The sequence below is a fragment of the Schistocerca americana genome, chromosome 1 (assembly GCF_021461395.2).
Source record: "Schistocerca americana isolate TAMUIC-IGC-003095 chromosome 1, iqSchAmer2.1, whole genome shotgun sequence".
NCBI classification, from domain to species: Eukaryota; Metazoa; Arthropoda; class Insecta; order Orthoptera; family Acrididae; genus Schistocerca; species Schistocerca americana.
The window spans coordinates 237,925,665-237,944,810 of NC_060119.1; the positions used below are offsets into that span (position 1 = coordinate 237,925,665).

General features: G+C 38.0%; 1 protein-coding gene across 2 annotated transcripts in view; it reads right to left on the minus strand.

Moving 5' to 3' along the window:
- LOC124623335 (armadillo segment polarity protein) overlaps positions 1 to 19,146 on the minus strand; it is an 81,288-nt gene that overhangs the window by 11,673 nt on the left and 50,469 nt on the right. For both annotated transcript variants that reach the window (XM_047149032.1, XM_047149041.1), the window contains exons 11-12: positions 6,490 to 6,640; positions 2,901 to 3,052 (exon numbers count right to left, since the gene is read on the minus strand). In XM_047149032.1, the coding sequence (XP_047004988.1) occupies positions 2,901 to 3,052; positions 6,490 to 6,640 (303 nt within the window). The remainder of the gene's footprint in view (positions 1 to 2,900; positions 3,053 to 6,489; positions 6,641 to 19,146) is intronic.

The following is a 19,146-nucleotide window of genomic DNA, read 5'->3' on the forward strand; positions in this document are numbered from 1 at the left end:
CTGTAGATGTTTTCAGTATTAACAATCTAAAACTGGTAACCTCTGAGTTTCTTAGAAAATACAAAATACTAACATTATCACACAGCACACATTGTTAAGACATGAAGATTCTAAACAGCAGAAAAGATCAGTACCACTGGGGCACAATTTAAGCTGCCAAACAATTCCAATAAATGTTACTTTATATCAATGTCCTTTTCACTACTACCTGAAACCGTAAGTGGAGAAAAGAGATTCACAGTTGAAACACTAATTATTATACCAGTTTGTAGTTGAGACTGGCAACAAATCAATAATGTGTTAGGAGCTATAAGAGGGGGGGGGGGGGGGGGGGGGAGTACAATGAATAACTGAAATGACATTACATGGAAATTTTTGTAAACTTTAACCAAGTAAGGGTGCCTTATAACACTAATATCATCACTCGTGGAAAATACCTTTATTGCTACAACAAACACAATACATATATATTTTACACAATAGCGTCTTTTGTAATGCCACCTAAAACAATTACTTCATTGTGTTAATATACTTCCCATTTTTCATTTATAGCTAATTTCCCCTCATTAAATGTCAGTGGCACCTTGACTGAAGAACTTGAGTAAAAACATGTTCTTGTATTTTCTTCCTTTTTGTGGCTTACAACTCATTTTCAGTTGTTAGAAAATAAAGCAAATTAAAACAAAAAATATTACACTCCGTTTGGTGTTTATTTAATTGGAAAAACAGGCAGCTACAAAACTGTTCTTTCAACTACTTCAGCAGCAATGAATGGTTCTTTCATGTCTTTTAGTAGCAATGTTGATTAACATTCTTTAAGAAAAAAGGAGTTTAATGATTTATAAAATAGCCATCATTGCTTGCTCAAAGGCGACATTCAGCAGGCAGCAACAAATTACAGCTGTCAAAACTTGTTTCTTCTCCAAGCATAAGAAAAAGGCTTTCACATTATTGTTTTAAGTGTTTCAAAAATATGTTAGTTTATTTTCTGTTTCTCTATTTCTACAAATAAGACACACTACTCTTTACAACAATATATGAAGAGTGCCGGATTTGAACAGAACTTTAGTACTGCAGATTATTTGAAAGTGTTAGGCACCTGCTCTGGAGGGAGAGAGTGGAGAGTAAGAAAAAATATCAAAGGAATTCTCTTTCAAAAATTACTAGTGTATGTGAAGTTGACAATTACAGCACCTGCAGCAAGTGGAAAGCCTTTTAGGAGACGAAGAAAGAGAAATGAGCTTGGCAATACAACTTCTTAAAAAATTTATTTCACTATTAGTGATGAAATATGTTATTTCAACCACAAGGTTAATCTGCAACAACAGGCACAAATAGGGACAAAAAATTGGTTTCAAGTAGAAAGCATAATCGGATCAATTTCAGGACAAGACTCTTCACACAATTACTTATCCCCCCCCCCACCCCCCCCCCCCCCCCCCCCCTTCAACAATAGTTGCAAATTAGATTAATCATTTTGACAGTCTGTGAAAGTCACCATCCTTATAACTAAAACTTCATGAATGCTGTTTTTGTAACACAATTGGTACAAACCTTTTATAAATGAATCAAGCTCTTACTCCACAACATATTTTTCAACACCATGTGTCAGATGTACAGTGCATTTAACTCATTCAAGATAGTGTTAGAAAAGCAAAAGCAAAAACCTGTGTGGCACCAGAAACGGATAAAAAGCATACCCATACATGTAGTGATGTAGCATCCGATGTGTAGCAATTGTCACCCGTGCATATACGGGCCAAGTAGTGATAGAATATGTATAGTACATTGATTCTCGTTACTACTAGTCAAATGCTACATAATGTCATGAGAAACTATGCACACAGAGAGATAATATATGAGAAGTGATGTGGGAGGTGGGGAAGGAGTAAGGAGAGGTGGAGGGCGGGACGAGAGGTGGAGGGCGGGAGGAGAGGTGGAGGGCGGGAGGAGAGGTGGAGGGCAGGAGGAGAGGTGGAGGGCGGGAGGAGAGGTGGAGGGCGGAAGGAGAGGTGGAGGAGAAGTAGAGGATGGGAGGAGAGGTAGAGGATGGGAGGAGAGGTAGAGGATGGGAGGAGAGGTGGAGGAGAGGTAGAGGAGAGGTAGAGGGGAAAATGAATATTATTAAAGGTTATACACAAATAGGTGAGAAGCCATAAAATGTTGATGGTCACTGTCTCATATCTGTTTAAATCTCTTCTTTCGTGTTATTACCAGCACTGCTCCATGTTTCATAGTGCACACTATTTGTTACTGTCTCTGTTCTTGATGTTATTTTATACTTCACAACCTTGATTAGTGTGGATTCTCACACAATATCAAAGATTTTAGTGCCTGCTAAAATGATCATTTGTTCTAGCACAAGACTCACAATACTGCATCACAGTTGCTCATGTAATGTAATTCATTTAAACCACTTTTCATCATAGTATTTTTCATTCTAATACAAATTATCCTAATGACAAAAATATTCTTTCTACTATGTTACAATTTGTTACACAGTATTTGGACTACAAACTACGACTAGTTGAGTTTTCACAGATTATGTCTCAGCAAAGCTTATTAAATTCATTAATAAAGTATGAAGCCACTTTTAGTTAAACATTGCATTATCTATTAACTCTTATTAATCTCAGATCTATATGGGAGTGCAGGCTTTCTTGGCAAAACCATGAAGACTTCATCAATTTTAGATTTCTTCACAACTTTGCCACAACATGTAACAACACAACAAAACTGGTGTTAAATTTTTTATACTTTCACCTATATTCTTCAAAACTGCTATCTGAACTGACAAAAATGCTACATTCTAGTAGTACGTGTCTGCAACAGCAATAAAACGCAACCTTGACAAAGGCTAAGTCTGATACAATGCAGATTAATAAAACCAAAAGTCATACCTGCAAATCTGGTCCTATTGGTATGTCACCTCCATTCCACATAATTTGTTCCTCTCTGAACAGAGAGTTTGTTAACTCCATTGACAGTCGTTTTTTGTAATCTTGTGGTTTGTCTTCAGACATTCGGAATAGAACAGCTGCGGCATAGGTTGCTAACAGAAACAACAAATATTACTAACTTAATAAAAAAAGAATATAAGATACAAGCTTTCATAACTACTGTACATACTCTTGAGAACTCCAAAGCTTAAGTTTATCATATGGAGTTAGATATCCACGGGTACATTCTTATGATACATGGTACTAAAAACACTACTTAGTGAGAGCAAATTTAACACCAGTTAATCAACAACACAGGAAGCGAATATAATGTACAATACAACATATTGTTTTAGCCCATTTGTAGTGGACATACTACAATACAGTTACTCAACCTCATAATTTGCACTGAAAGGAAATCAATTACCCAAAAGAAGTGAAGTAGAACTCCAAATACTGAAGTCAGGGTCCATACAACATGGGTAATATATCAATTGTAAATTACTTTATTTATATTTAAAGCTATGGAGCATTTACCATCACAAGTTACAGTTAACTCCCCCCCCCCCCCTTTGGCACCTTTCTTAAGCTTATTCTTTTGTCCAATGGTATATTGAGCCATGAAGTGTGTGTGTGTGTGTTGTGTGTGTGTGTGTGTGTGTGTGTTGGCGCGCGCGCGTCGAGATGCCGCTTTCAAAATATTCCTGAACTACTTGTAAGAATAAATTCAGTTTGAAAATTTTGGAGAAAGAACAATTGCAACAAGAAACAATGTTTTAATGTATATATGTAGTGCCTGTTCTTTCAGAAATGTCTGTTGAAATGTGCGAGTAATGAGGATATTGGCCAAGGGACACTACATTGCCAGTGTGGCGATAACTTGAGAATTTGGGTCTGACGAGAGGTGTGCTAGAGTAGTTCGTGCAGTTGCAATGACTACTGTGTCTGGGTGGCTTAGCTGTTGGAGCATCTGCCTAGTAAGCAGGAGACCCGGCTTCGAATCAAAGTTCAGTACAAAATTTTCAATTTTACCCACTGATTTCAATCAATGCCTGCTTACATCCAATTCTGTAATTCCTTTGTGTCTTAATATAGTTTATGATCTGCAGTTACCTGTTGTCAATTACAGCCATTAACGTCTGAACCAAAATCTGTCTTTTAGGTAAACGTTAATGCACTACATCATGAAATTGTATGAATTAATTAATTGGGACTGGCTCAATAAATGGAGGTGGAGCGATATAGCATTGTCACTAATACTGAATAGGCACATTACAATTTAACAAATATGGACAAGTTCATCCTGTTTCCAAAAAAGATCAGTCCACTCCATACAGCAGTATGAAATATTCCTTTTCCACTGAACGAACAACAGAAAGTGAAGTTTCCAAAATGCAACAAAAGTAACAGAGGGAATGTTACATCAAACAGAATCTTCTTCTGTAGGGCCTGCACACCAAAAAGTACACACAATAAAGAAAATGGGTAAAACCACCTCAATTCATTACAAGCAACTAATGAACAGGATGGTATTGAGTTGCACATGCACTTGTAGCAATTCTGGCTGCACATTGAACTTCTTTGACATTCATTTCTTAGCGATGTATTTCCTGGTTCTCGCTAGGGGACAGTCTTGCGGCTCTTTGAAGGATTTTAATGGCAAGCATAGCTCTCTGCAGGGTCTTGCCTTGCTGGGTGTTCTGAATGCTAACAGGGATTTGGTTGCTGGAGGCTGAGATCTGCTTGATGTGTAGTGATTGGTGATCATTTACTGTGAAGAGTTTGCCTGCACCACTTCAAAACTCAGGGCTTCCCTCAACCTTTGTGATTGTCACTTGTGCTTTCTGAGCTGGCGCAATTCCCATTTCTGCTGCTATGGTTGGTGGATGTGGTCTTACCAGCATTCCTTATTTCACCTATTTTTGCTGTACAAATACAGGGTAAGCCCCTCGTTTTGCATGTGATTAAGTGCTGGATGTAACTCATGAAAACCCCTGCTCTTTGCTGAGGCTTTGTCTCTGAAATCTGTTTTAGATTCATGCCTATAGCTTTGTGTAGCTTTTGCTAGTGGCCGTTATTTTGCCTGTGTTTTTGATGTGGATCAGCATCCTTGGTAACTAGAATATGCCCAAATTATTCATAAGACAATTGGAACAGGGCTCACATTTTGGCCAGTTCTAGTTCCAATATTACCTGATTATGTACAGACACTGAATTGTTACAATGTCTTATTTGAATGCTCAACTGTTCAGACTTTTAATGAAAAATCTCTTGTATTTAAAACACTCCTGCATTTATTCTCTAAGATTTTATGTGCGTTTTATTCTGACCATCCTAGTATTCAAATTGATTCATAAGATTTGTATTTTCAATTGTCTGGCTATCTTAAAGCTTGTATTGGATAAACGGGCACAGTACCTTTGTTTCCAGTTTATTATGTCAAGGCCAAAGACCAGTGTGTGATCTACAATTTACTTCTGTTATGTAATTTTAATGTGTATTCTGTATTTGTTTCACAGTCTGAGCTGAACCAAGCAACTGTGTGATGTGTGAGCTCAGCTCAAGCCAATAACATTATGTTGGTTAACGTATTCATTTCCAACTCCTTGTAATTCTGTTTAAGAACTGTCAAACAATGTGTATTTTTTTGCTCTTTTGTTAAGCATCATTTCAAACATTCATTTTCTAACCAATTACACAAATTAAATTTTGTCTGAGTAAATATTTTCTGGATTTTTCAAATTCTTCTTACGTGTGATTCTAAAATATTATTCTAATTTTTTGTTAATAGTCTTTCGATTGCCTCTGCGGCTAGATCTTAAGTGTTGTCATATTTTAACAATACACTCTTCTAAAAGTTGAAAATTAAAAAAAAAAAAAAAAAAAAAAAAAAAAAAAAAAAAAAAAAAAAAAAAAAAAAAAAAAAGACACAAAATGTTGGCTTCAGTGCCAGAGACTATGGCGGAGTGTGTGTGTGTGTGTGTGTGTGTGTGTGTGTGTGTGTGTGTGTGTGTGTGGTCACATTTTAACAATACATTCTTCTAAAAGGTGAAAATAAAAAAGACATAAAATGTTTGGCTTCAGTGCCAGAGACTGTGTGTGTGTGTGGTTTTTTTCCCCTGTACAAAGGCCTTGTTGGACTCATTTCGTGAAGCATTTTGCTGTGCCTATCTGCTACTCAGGCTCTCCGCTATATGGTGAGTAGCAAATATCTTTTTCATAATATTGATATATTCACCCAGCACCTTATCATTTCCAGTTCCAGGCTTCTTACTGTTTGAGGTATTGTGTGACAAAACATGCATCATTGCCCTACACGAGAGGATGAGAGGGGGGAAAACTGTATTTTCAAAGGAAACCTCCTTGCACTTGCCTTGAGCAAGTTAGGGGAACCACAGAAAACCTAATTCTACACGGCCAGGCATGGATTTGAACCAACATCCTCCCAAATGTGAGTCCACTGCCTTATCACCATATTACCTCATTCAGTGAACAACAGTTGCTCATTATGAGAGATCATTACACATTCAGCAACAAATAAATAACTCACCAACTCCTTCATTCCTTGAATGCAATAATTCTGTAAGGGGAGCTGTGGCACCTTCTTGTTCAATCATTTCTGCTCCTTCTTTGTCTGCTGCTAGTTCGCAGAGGACTCCTGCAGCAACTCTCTGTATGTTCTCTATCTCGTTAAACAGAAGCTGTACAAAGATAATCAGAAGTTTATATAACAGAAGAAAGTTATGTAAAATAATTATAAAAAATGACTAAAATAAGGTTTCAAATTAGCTGGAATATTACTTGAATTAATATGCAAATAGAATATTTCACTGAACCAAAACTGGCTTTGAAGCACGTTTAGCAAGCTGTTCATTGCTCAATGCATCCAATCTACATATTAATGAAGGCAGGAGGCAAAATAACTTCTGGAGTAAAATCAGCAGTTTATCATGATATATCTCCAGTGCATGAGAGCCGAAGCTAAAAGCAAATTTTATTCCATACAAAATATACTGTAACACTTACTGATATAAAAATACATCACTGGAAGCAAAGCAAATTATCAGGGCCAAATGTACTTTTACCGATACACATTGCATGCTTACAAAGCCCCCAACTCAATACCAGTTTCACCTTGCTTTTGCTTTCTTTACAGTGCAACTTTAAACAACATTCATAAAAAAGTAATCAAACTGTATGACAAATTACTTTGTGTAGAACAGATGAAATAACAAGTTATAGAAAATAATCATTTGTCTGGGAAAGGTTTAATAACATTGGTGTTAATCAAATATTAACCTCTGACATTACTGAACATTACATAATTCTCAGTTCTGTTTACACCAACATACTCAATGAAAATTTATAAACTGGTTTGTGCGGAAATGTGGTCTATGTACTCTAGCTTTAGGGACCATCTATGCATGCATCTGCTCCATGATCTTGGTACAGCAAGGATTGTGAAGAAACCTACACTGCAGTGTCAGTAGCAGGTGTTCTGCAGCAGAGCAAATGATATGCGCTTTAAGAATGTTGAAACGGATATTGGATTTGAACTGAAACAGCTCACACGGATCAACGGGCAACACACAGTCCAGTATCATGCAGGACTGATAACTCCAGATTGCGTAACGTTACACTGTTCAAAGAATTTGACTGGAACAGATGGAAGCAGTATGCTTATATTTTGAAGCGTATTGTTAAAGATAAGCTGGTGACTTTAAACATAAAGAATAAACTCAGCCTAACAATCAAGCATTGCTGCCTTGCGATAGTGTATGAAGTGAAATGTATATAGGCGATGAGGCATTATTAAGTTCTTTGAATACTGTTCACGTGAACCGTCACCATTAGCCACTGTTTGTTTGTTTGTGAAGATGGAGAGCATGGATATGTTGCTGGAGAGTGGCATAATGTCATGTGTGGATGTTGGAACTTCGTCGGAGGATGAGACTATGATGTCATCTGCTTAGGAGACAAACATGGAAACGTAGGCAAAGTGGGCCACACAACGATAACATGTTTAATGTAGAATTTAAGCATGGTAATCAGCCTTTTGGTACATATGCTGTAATTTAACTAGGATTTCAAAGTATGAGATAGAGGAAATGGGAATCTTTAACAATATGTTTGATAAAGTAAGCATTTATAAGTTTAGGGTGTATGTGCTTAGGGCACATTTGCGAACTGAATATACATCTAAGGACGCTCAAGCTCCTAAAATAATACTGAAGAATAAATGGTGCTTCCAACTTAAGTACAAGCTTAATGTCTTTGGGTGTACCCTAACAGATGTGTGTGAGTATTGAGTATAGTAGATAATCATAAATAGTTAGTTTCTGCTTTAAGTGAAAGATTATGGATTACTACCCCACTTAGTTCTCTGGTAAGATTGTTTCTCCTGGTTATCATGAGGTCCCTAGGTTGTAAATAATCTTGTACATCCACTGACAGTTGGTTCTAGACAGTGGTGTGAAATTGTGCAAACTTCATGTTGAATTTCAGAGGGGAAACATGATGCACACAAGCTGTTATTTGGCCCCTGGGTTGCCTTTGCACTCATGGAAAGAAAAAGAGGAAGCAAACGGATGAAAGAGTGGTATAAGAAGAGAGGAGCACTGACCATAAAATTTACTGAGAGACTTGGGGATAAGCAGCCCAAATGACTATATCAACTTTCCAAATATGGAACTCACTAATTTAATGTACTTTTGTAAATGGTTACATTGATACTTAAAAAAGATCCTCATTCTCAAGTCAACTCAGCATCTCTCAATCACTATACATTATTTTTAAAACTAAACTTTGCACTTAAACGTCACCTCAGTCAAGCCCAACTGTGATGGGAAACTGCATAGTTATTACAGAAAGCTTGAAATATTACATAAGGCAAGGAAAGGTTTGTATATGTTTTTAAAGCTCAAATTTTGGTTATACTTGAATTAGAAGGGATTACGTGGTCTTGCAAAAGTTCATGACAAGTACCAAAGTGTTGGTTGGACACGAGTAGCCCATCAACTCAAGTTGTTCTTTTTTTTGCACTTACCATAATTAGTCCCCAATGAATTTAACTTCTTTACTGATAGTTGCTTATTTGTTTCCAGATAATTTTCCTCATAGTATTGCTTGTTTTTATTTTGTTTGTTATTATACTCATTTACACACCATACACAGCTAGCAAACCCCTACAGAAGTCTAGTAATTCTAAAATGAACATGTGTTACAAAGATTTTGAGGACACTTCCACAATTCAGTTTACACAGCACAAAAAAAATCACGCAAAATAAATAGTTTTGCACTCACCTGTGTGGGACTGCACTGGAAAAATATATACAAAATTAGCCAGAGACTACACAGTAGAACCAGTTTTTGCAACAAAAATCTAATTTCAGTAGATCTGTCAATATCAGTATGAAGTATTATTACAAGAAAAGGAAAGTTGCTACTCACCATATAGTGGAGATGCTGGGCCGTGATAGGCACAATAAAAAGATTCACACAATCATAGCTTTCGGCCATTAAGGCCTTTGTCAGCAGTAGTGTATGTGTGTCTATTGCTGACAAAGGCCTTAATGGCCGAAAGCTATGATTGTGTGAATCTTTTTATTGTGCCTATTGTGACTCAGTATCTCCGCTATATGGTTGCAACTTTCCTTTTCTCGTATTGTTACATTCCATCCTGGATTTTCCATTGCTTAATTGATCAATATTATTGACAGTCTAGAGGTAGCTATAACCCCCTTCCTAACCAAACCTGCCAGGTGTAAACACAAAAGCCAAAAATATTAAAATCGGGAAAGTTTGAAGTGCAAGATGTTGGACACACAATCAGAGAGATGCAATGTTTCAGAAGAAGGGGGAAAACTGGAATGGAAACAAAACAAAGCTGTCACATTGCTTTGGAATAGCAAATTGTAATTGGAAATTGATAGAATTTGAAGAAATTCTCTTTACATTAGGAAGAACTATATGGAAAACTCAACAATGAGAGAATAGATTATAAGATGTTGCAGCAGAAGCACTGTATTTAGTGTCTGAAAAGGAGAAAGGGCTCTGAATGATATGCTTAAGTGTAGCCTAAAGAACATGATAGGAATGGACACTGAAAACGATCAGTTGAAGGATATGGAATGAAGAAGACAACTGATATTACAAAATTGTTCAGGCTTTCGTGGCCACTTATGGACAAACTGCCTATTGGCTTCTGTCTCGGGTTCTTCAGCCGACGTTCATTAGATGAACGTCAGCCGAAGAACCCGAGACAGAAGTCAATAGGCAGTTTGTCACAACTGATATTGTCAGCAGGAGTCACAAAACTAAAGAATGACACAAAGCACTGCTTGATACAACAATAACTGCTCTGAAAAAGTGGGAGGGGGAGTGGGAAGAGAAAATTGTTAGGAAATACAGTACTCACTTATCTAATTTTTCATTCAGGAAAAATATAATACGTTTTTTAGCAGATAGCTGAAACATAAGATACAGCCAGTACTTGGATACCACTATTTTCATTTTAGGAAAGTGAGTAGAACCTGATTTGTAACTAGAATGGTGACAGCATTAACAGCCTGAGAACAAATTTGTGTCAGAAATCATTCAACAGGATTGGATTGACTTGTTCAAGAAGCTGACAGCAGTTTTCAAAGAAATTTGTAACAACATAAGTGAGAAATATTCATCATCAATCAGATTAAGAGATATACAAGAAGATTGCTCCCTATCATCTGACCTGTTCGCTTTAAATGGAGAATACCTTACAAGGCTAATCTTAGTCTCATAAAGAATAGATCTAGCAACTGGATGGCAGTGCCTTTGAGACTATTTAGTGAGTAGGTGATATAGTGTAAGGGTGGCGCGGGAGGGGGCAGTGGCATACATGCGGTGGGGATTATAAAATGTGATAAAATGGCTGGTGGATGTAGAGTAATTATGGTGTCAAAGTCAAATCAGATATGCCACAAGTAAAGGCAATGAACAAGGGGTACTTAGAAATAAACATCTATTTTTATAGCATGTGTGAAGCAGAAAGAGGAACATAACAGTCACTACATTGACTCACATAGTACGTCAAAATGCTTTGTGTTGCGACAGTGGGAAAGGCATGTCGCTTTGCATACAAATTAGGAGATGTTCAATATAAATCACATTTGGAAGCCCCACCAAGTGTGAAATCATGTCCATAGGTCATTTTCAGTGGCAAAACTCTCAGAGCTGTTGTGGCCCCCAATGCAAAATTTGTGCTGTTCTCTGATCATATGCGATAAGTGAAAATGGGCATCGATAGTGTGATTTGTTTAAGAGTGGAAGGTCAAATATTCATTATGATGTGAAAGTATCCATCTAGCAACCTGCCTGTAGCCTAAAAAAAAAGGGTGAAAACTGACAGTTCACATGATCTCAACAGTCTGACAGCTTTTCTCAGATTTATCAGTGTGTTTTGCATGAAACTGTGACCAAACAATTAAGATCCTACAATTTCTAAGGAAGGAAAATAAGAGATTAACGTCCCATTGACAACAAGGTCATCATGGTGCCCAGCACAGCTACCACACTCCCAAGTGCATCGACTCTGCTGGAGGACAATTGTCCAGCATATGTAAAAATGTAAAAAGAGTCGAGGAATTTTGATGAAGTGTGCCTTGTGCAATGAGACCCAGCCGTTGCCCAACCCAAATAAAATTGATGGCGAGCCATCTGCTGCGGTCTGCTACTGTGGTCACAGCACTGGCTGCTAGCACTGCTAGTTCCAGCGGTTCTTCTGTGACCGCTGGAGAGCAACTGTGCTTGGCCCACATGAGTTCGCTATACTGTTCACATTTCACCCTGACCATCATCCATTTGGGCTCACACTATCCCACCACAATAGCCACCCTTCTCACCATAGAATGAAGAGGCTACCCTCCCAGGGCCTCAGCTGCAGTTGTTTGCTGACCCTCAGCCACATGCAATCTCCGGCACAGTAGACAAGATGCACAAATTATGTCAAATGTTTGCAGGAATAAACCTGAGTAGCACCATCAGCACATTTAAGGACACCACTGCAATGGTGAAAGCTGCATCTAAAGGCAAATTCAAAATAATATTCCTGGCAGAGGGATTCATGACATTAATCTCCTCTGATAGATCCGCTAGTCCCTGGGAACTCAAAATTCTAAACTGGAATGCCAGTGGCATAAAAGACAAGAATACCTCTCTTCAAGATTTCCTAGACTGTCTCGCCACTGATATTGCGTCTCTGATGGAAACTCACACAAAACCTGAAGAATGCTTCACAACTGAAAATTACACTATCCATTGAGCTGATCATGTCAGCCATCCCAGTGGCAGAGTCACTGTTCTACCCGAAGGCAGAAGGTACTTCTGTACCTGTGACGAAGCAAGCTGGGATATTTTTACTTCCCCTCTTTTTTTTCCCATCTGCCTCCTTAAAATTCATTTTTTCATGTCTGACTAATTACCATTAATATATGCGAGTATAATCTGCATTTTCATAAAAGGAAAAGGTTGGTACTCAATTGTAAAGAATATAACACCAGATCTAGTTTTGCGTATGTCATCAATTTCCTAATTTATTTTGACTATGCCTAGTTAGTATCTTTCATTATAGGGTGAAATCAGTAATTGCTTCGTAACTTAAATTCTATTGTTGACTCATAAACAAATATAAATTCTGTGCTAATTATAAACATTGGTTTCTAATGGTAATAGGCCGTGTGCTAGAAACGACGTCAGTCCATTCTATATGTACTGTATTATGCAGCAAGAACTGTGGGGTTAGGTTTTTACTGTTCGTAAATTTTCAACAGTAAACTACTGTAGCAGTATGTTTATGTTTGCTTGCAACCTATTAATGAGACTTACCGAAAGTTAAACAACAGTGCACTGGCTGTATAACTGTGTATTATTGGGGGGTTGCGAACAGTGAAAGTAAAGAACTGTGAAATGCAAATGTGTCAGTGTGGAACTTCCACCCACAATTTTTCAGCCAACGTAGCAACGCAGTACATCGACATTGAAGACAATCAACGAAGAAATAAAGCAGTGAACGTTACATACCATAGACCTACTGCGACACAAAGTATTGAGGCAGCTGGTGTATAAGTCAAGTTATGGCAATATATTTGGCACATCATTTCGACTTACCACCCCACGCCCCCTTCATTATTTAAGAGCAGATCCTTCGGGGTACATTACATATCAGTTTTCTTGTAATTACAGGAGGGGATTTAAACTTGAAACATAGAAGATCTGGTACACAACCTGGCAACGGAGAGCCATTCCACCAAATACATTTGTGCATACAACAACCATTAAGTGGCATAAGTTATGGCAAATCCACTATTAGAATAACAATTTTGGATTCACATTATCACTGATGTTAACAATGACACACAGCAAGGAACGGTATTCAGATGAGTGGCTCAGGTAAGTGCCCAAAAGCAAAATTCCCGTCCATTAGCGAGCCAACAACATGTGCCCTAATCAGCATCGTGGGAACCACCAATCCCCTGGTCCTGGCCATATCTGCAGTCCCACTCCTAATAGACCCATCCCTCCTGCTACAACATACCGAACAAACTTTTAAAGTGCTTGCTTAAAACTATCTTATTTCCCCTTGGAGTGCAAAACTGCAAAGGTCATCACTCTTCAAAAAATCGACAAAAACATACCACTCACTGAACTTTTAACAGGTCTCAGTAAAATCCTAGAACTAATAATGCTCACTGCCCTCCTCCAAATCCTCAAGAGAGCACAACATCCTTATGGCTGAGCTGTTTGGTATCTGCGTTAAGCATTCCACCATCCAACAATCTCTGCACTTGGTAGAACATATTTGTCTAGCCACGACAAACAGAGAATCAACGGGAGCAGTATTCATGGACACAGAAACGTCATTTTACCATACCTGGCACAATGGACTCATTTACAAACTCAACCAACCTAGATGCCCAGAGCACATACTCAGGATTATCAATTCACTTCTTGCGAACATTAGTTTTTTGTAAGAGACGGTACCGCATCCAGCTAAACATGACTGACTGGGACAGCAGTACCACAAGGTTCAGTCTTATGCACCGTCCTGAACACTATTTGCACAAATGACATCTGTAAACAGGTCAATGGTGAGACAGTTCTCTATGCCATTTCAGTTATATACAAGAGTTGTCACAACCTCCTTTTCATAAGCAACAAAATGTGGCAACAATTGGACAAAATTACACAGGTAGTGTAACATTTCGATAATGATAATTAACTGAGAAAATGCCAAACAATGTATTTCATGACCAAGATCGAACTCCAAGCTAACAATTCTCCATTTGCGGCAGAGATTTGCCTTGGCATGATTCGGTAACATATTTAGGCCTGGAAACTGACCAATGTCTTACCTGGAGCAAACATATCACGAAACCTGCAAGCAAAACTTGCACACTCTTATTTAGACTGTACCCCATCATGAAGGCGGAAGGATTAACAGTGGAATGTCAACTTCTTCTCTGGCGCCAGCTCGTATTTCCAGTCGTCCTGTATGGCTCAGAAATGTCATCTAAGGCAGTAGATATTACCCCCAAATGTTTTCAAGTCTTCCAACATAAAGCTTCAAAGATTACCTCAGTTGCTGGCAGCTATGTCACACACACACATATTTGACATCTTTTAAGACAGCCTATCATTTTCACATCATCTAAAACAAATAAAAAGAATGCTACAAGGAAACACAATCATCGTTCCACATTCTCAACCAAAATCTAGATAATGAACTCTCCCTTGTATCACATAAACATCCTAGACTTACCCTGACACACATGAAGTGACCAGATACAAAGGAAAACCACTCCCCAAACCCTTAATTTTTAGAACACACTAGTGCATCCTGAATTCAGATGAGCACAGGCCAGTGGCACCCCAAAATTCAACAACATACAGAGAGCTTCATCGTAGTCATTCTGTTCAAAACTCCTTTTTGAGAACCGTCAAAAGCGATGGATGGCAGCTTCTCTGCGCTTTTTTTTATGCCTGATGCAGAATGGCTACTAAAGAGAATCATGACTGGTGACAAGACATTTACTGCCTATACAACTGGCAGTCAATGATATGCGGCCAAGCCTAGAAAGTTTGTCAAAGTGCCAGAAAGGTTATTGCTACTATTTTTTGAGATGCTAAATAAATTTTGTTTTTGGATTTTATGGAATGTGGAAGCTAGTTAACTCTGAAGCCTAATTTGAGAGCCAACGGTGATACAAAATGTACATATAAAATTAAAGTGTAGGCCCAATAATAGCAACAAATGAAAAATGTTTATTTATTTATTTTTACTCTGTGAGGAAATGTCCAGAATATAAAAAAGGAATTGGTTAACAAAAAAATGTTCATAACAGGCTAACAGAGTTTGTTACTGATAACAAGCTCATTTACTCAAAAAACAACAACTTCTCACTGTAGCATTAACAGAATGGAAACTTTATACTGACAAATGCTCCATGAGAATAAATCAATAATGAATAATCTTTGGAATAACTAGGTCACTGATTTCAAGTCAGGATAGTAATGGGATACATGATAAAACTGACAGATGTGTGTGGCTTGGGAAATCTACCATATCGTTGGTGAAGAAACAATACCGCGTTTGTCAGTCTCCCGGCACGACTTGACACATTTCCGTTGGTATTTGGTGTTGAGAAAGCTAGTAAGAACACGTTTTGGAGCATTAATCATTTTTATTGAAACACTTCATACAAACATTTTAAATAAATATACTGTTTACATAGTTGTGATAATGTCTGGACATTTCTTCAAGAAAAATCCTAATCATCACTCAAAGCAGCAACAGAGAATTACACTGCAGTGACACTCGTCACACAGTTACCTCCGTGATAATGTTCATTCATAAGGAATGTTGTCATAATAACTATGACAATCTTTAGGAAGAACAGATTTAAGTTGTTGTAAATGATCCCATTTGGATTTCTTGATTTTCCGTCTTTCCTTGTATAGTTTCGGGAAGCAAACATCTCCAAGAATTTTCCTCAGACGCCTCGGTAATTCCTGCCACACCTCGTTGAAAGAGCACTTGTAGTAAATAATACCATTTGGGCGGTACTGTAGCATCCTCAGATTGGTAACTGTAGGCTCATTTTTTACAGCTCTGCCAGGCCTAATTGGGTCATACAGCCACAAACTTTTCTCTTTGTAGTTCATGAAAAAGGAGTAATCTAGGTAATAGGCTTCGTATGGTTGTGACTTTTTCTCGCTTCTTTAGATATCATAGCGTATTGGTTAGGAAGTGTAACTTCACGTCCTTTAAGCTTGCACTCAATGGAACTGTGCACTGAGTCACTTTACATCTGAGTATGGCCTTTCTCCAAAAACTTTTGTGTAATCAATACTCCAGTATCAATTGCTAATCTTAAAAGATATGTGCAGCCAGCAGAATACAGAATGACTTGAACGGGATTTTCTTTATACGTCCTGGATAGAGTGTCCACGATGCATGAGGCAAAACATAATACAACCAAATCACCTTGCGTTTTATTGAACCAGTAACATACTGCATCACGACTTCCTAAATTATACATTGTAAAGTTATGAACAGCCATCTTTGTTTTATAATAAACTGCACTTGCACTTAGAAATGGAGCTACTTTCACGGCCTGTAAGTCCATGGTGTACACTGAGCAGAGCCTTTGCTGGGCTTCTTTCTTGTCAGCATCTTTTGGCATCCTTGGCTGCTCTTTCTGTTCTGTGCGTTGCTTCCACACGACTTCACTCAAGTTACCAAGCCTGTAACTACAACACAAGTTGCACTGGTATTTCTTGGGGGAAAATAAGCTAATATTACCATCTTCTAAAATCAAGTTAAAGGTAGCTCAACTCAATGGTGAAACCTTCTCCGCACGATATTTTTCCACATAGAGTCCATACAGCTGTTGTTTGGATTGTAGAATAGGCTCAAGGTATAACTTCGAGGAGGATTTCCTGCAGTAATGTGTCGGAAGTTTCGGAAGAGAGTCCAGGAATTCTTTCGTGAAGGTTCTCTCATCATTCTTCTTCGTCTGTCTGATTTGAGGTCGTGACGATTCTGTATCAGGACTCATCCCACGTGTGGAATTACCCAGCCAATATCGGACTGTCCATTCTTTAATCCCAAGAGTACTGAGAAACATCTTTTTGCATACTTTATGTTTCCCCACCTCATTTTTCAAATGATAAATGAATGTCCCTTTTCTCCTGGATTCGCCAGTGTTCTTCCCTGGACGTTTGGTTGGAATTACGTCCACAAGGTTGATAATGTAAACCTTTCTCTGATCCCATGTCATCGTTTCCCAAAATGTGTTAAATACTGCCTGCCTATGATCAGCAGAAAACTGATGACACTTCTTCTGAACGGATTTCTGGTACATCTTCGAAGTACATGTTGGACCTAATTTTCATGCCTCACTTGGAGAATCATGAGTGATTTTACCAATTCCACTCCTTTTGTATCTAATATACACCTGTCCACGCATTCTCAGAATTTTATTGGCATTTCAGCATTCGACATCCTGAAGATATGGTTTAGACTTCCTTGCCCTGTCACTGCTTACGTCACCATAAAATTCTTGGCCTTCACTGTCAGCATCATTATTGCTCCCGTGATCTTCCAAAAATTTATCCAGAGTGTTTGGCAAACAATAAGCACCATCGCATAGCAATGAGGGTGAAGTACTGTCGTCTCTAGTGGAAACAGTGACTGTGGTTTCATTTTGAGCATTATTGGATACAGCCACTGAAGTTTCTAGATGGAAAAATATTTATATATTAATTTAAGCAGACAAAGATGAAGCTCAAATTCATTTATTTATGAGAATGACGGCATCAGTAATACTATTAACAATAATCCCAAGAAAATTTACCTGCGTCATTAGATGTTGCAGGAACCGAGAACCCCATATACGAAATTAATTCTTCTTTGGTACATGTAACTTCAGCATTACGACTTTTCTCACCTGTTGTTTGTTGTGCATTTAAGGGAGATCCTACAAGAAAGTGGACAGTCTAGAAATCTTTGGCAGGAATGAATAAAGCATAGAACAAGTGAAGTGGGGGCGTTCTGATTTATATCACAGTAAGACACTTGCGGTGCCAGCAACATTCAAAGGTGAATCATAAAACAATTTTCTTACTGCTATCAGTCACTCTCAGGAACGATTCCCCGCTTTCATAAGCTGATTTCAGCTGAAAAACAATTTCTTCTTCAGTAAAAAGATCATCTATATCGCTGTCCATTATCACGAATGAAGCTACAACCATGGAACCACTTCCAAGCACTGTTAAACACGTAATAAGGCAGTAACAATGTGCTGTGGCTGCACGCACTTTTATATTTACACGGTATTGTTTACAGTATCCATAGATTGTAGATAGGCGGTATTTAATTCTCTACAGTTCTGCGGTATTGCCATCTATTTATTTGCTGTGACACGTACACGGTATTGTTTTAATTAATTTTTTCATGGTAAATAATTAAAAATTCATCATTATGGTGTTAAGAGGAGATGTGCGTACGGTCAATGACATCATCTGACTGAAAAGCGAAAAATCGGCAATTTGTCAGTTATGCGGTATTGTTTCTTCAACGATGGTATGTAGCTTCCATCTGAAACAAGACATCAAATTTCTGCTGTGAAGGCACTGATGAAGTGGTCAGCATATTTACTTCAAGAGACAATCAGAAGGAATACATGTACTATATATGACTCGGCAATATGAAAGACTGCATTTGACCAAAACAAAATATGTATGCTTTCTATTACATCTATCCCTTATGCTTCACCAGTTACAAATGTAAACGACACTGAAGGAAAAAAGGTAGCCTGGACAGTCTACACACATACTTTTGATTCACACTTGGGAATGAATGACAGAAAATCACTGTCTGCATAATTGTGATGTACAAATCTAAGCCCAGGGATATTATGCAAAAAAGATGAATCTCTGAATTTGGAATGAATACTATGGTAGTTGTATCTGGTAGGTGGCGTGTATGTATTAGGTAGCAAAATCAATCGACAAAAGCTATGCTGCATTAACCATTATTTCGTTTGTATCAATCAGCTTTATACTTACCATGTGACTGCTCTTAGCAGCTTAGTGCAGCCCTGCCAGATACTGACATAATGGTTTGTGCTCTAACAAGTTGATGCAGTCATCATGAAACATTATACTGCTT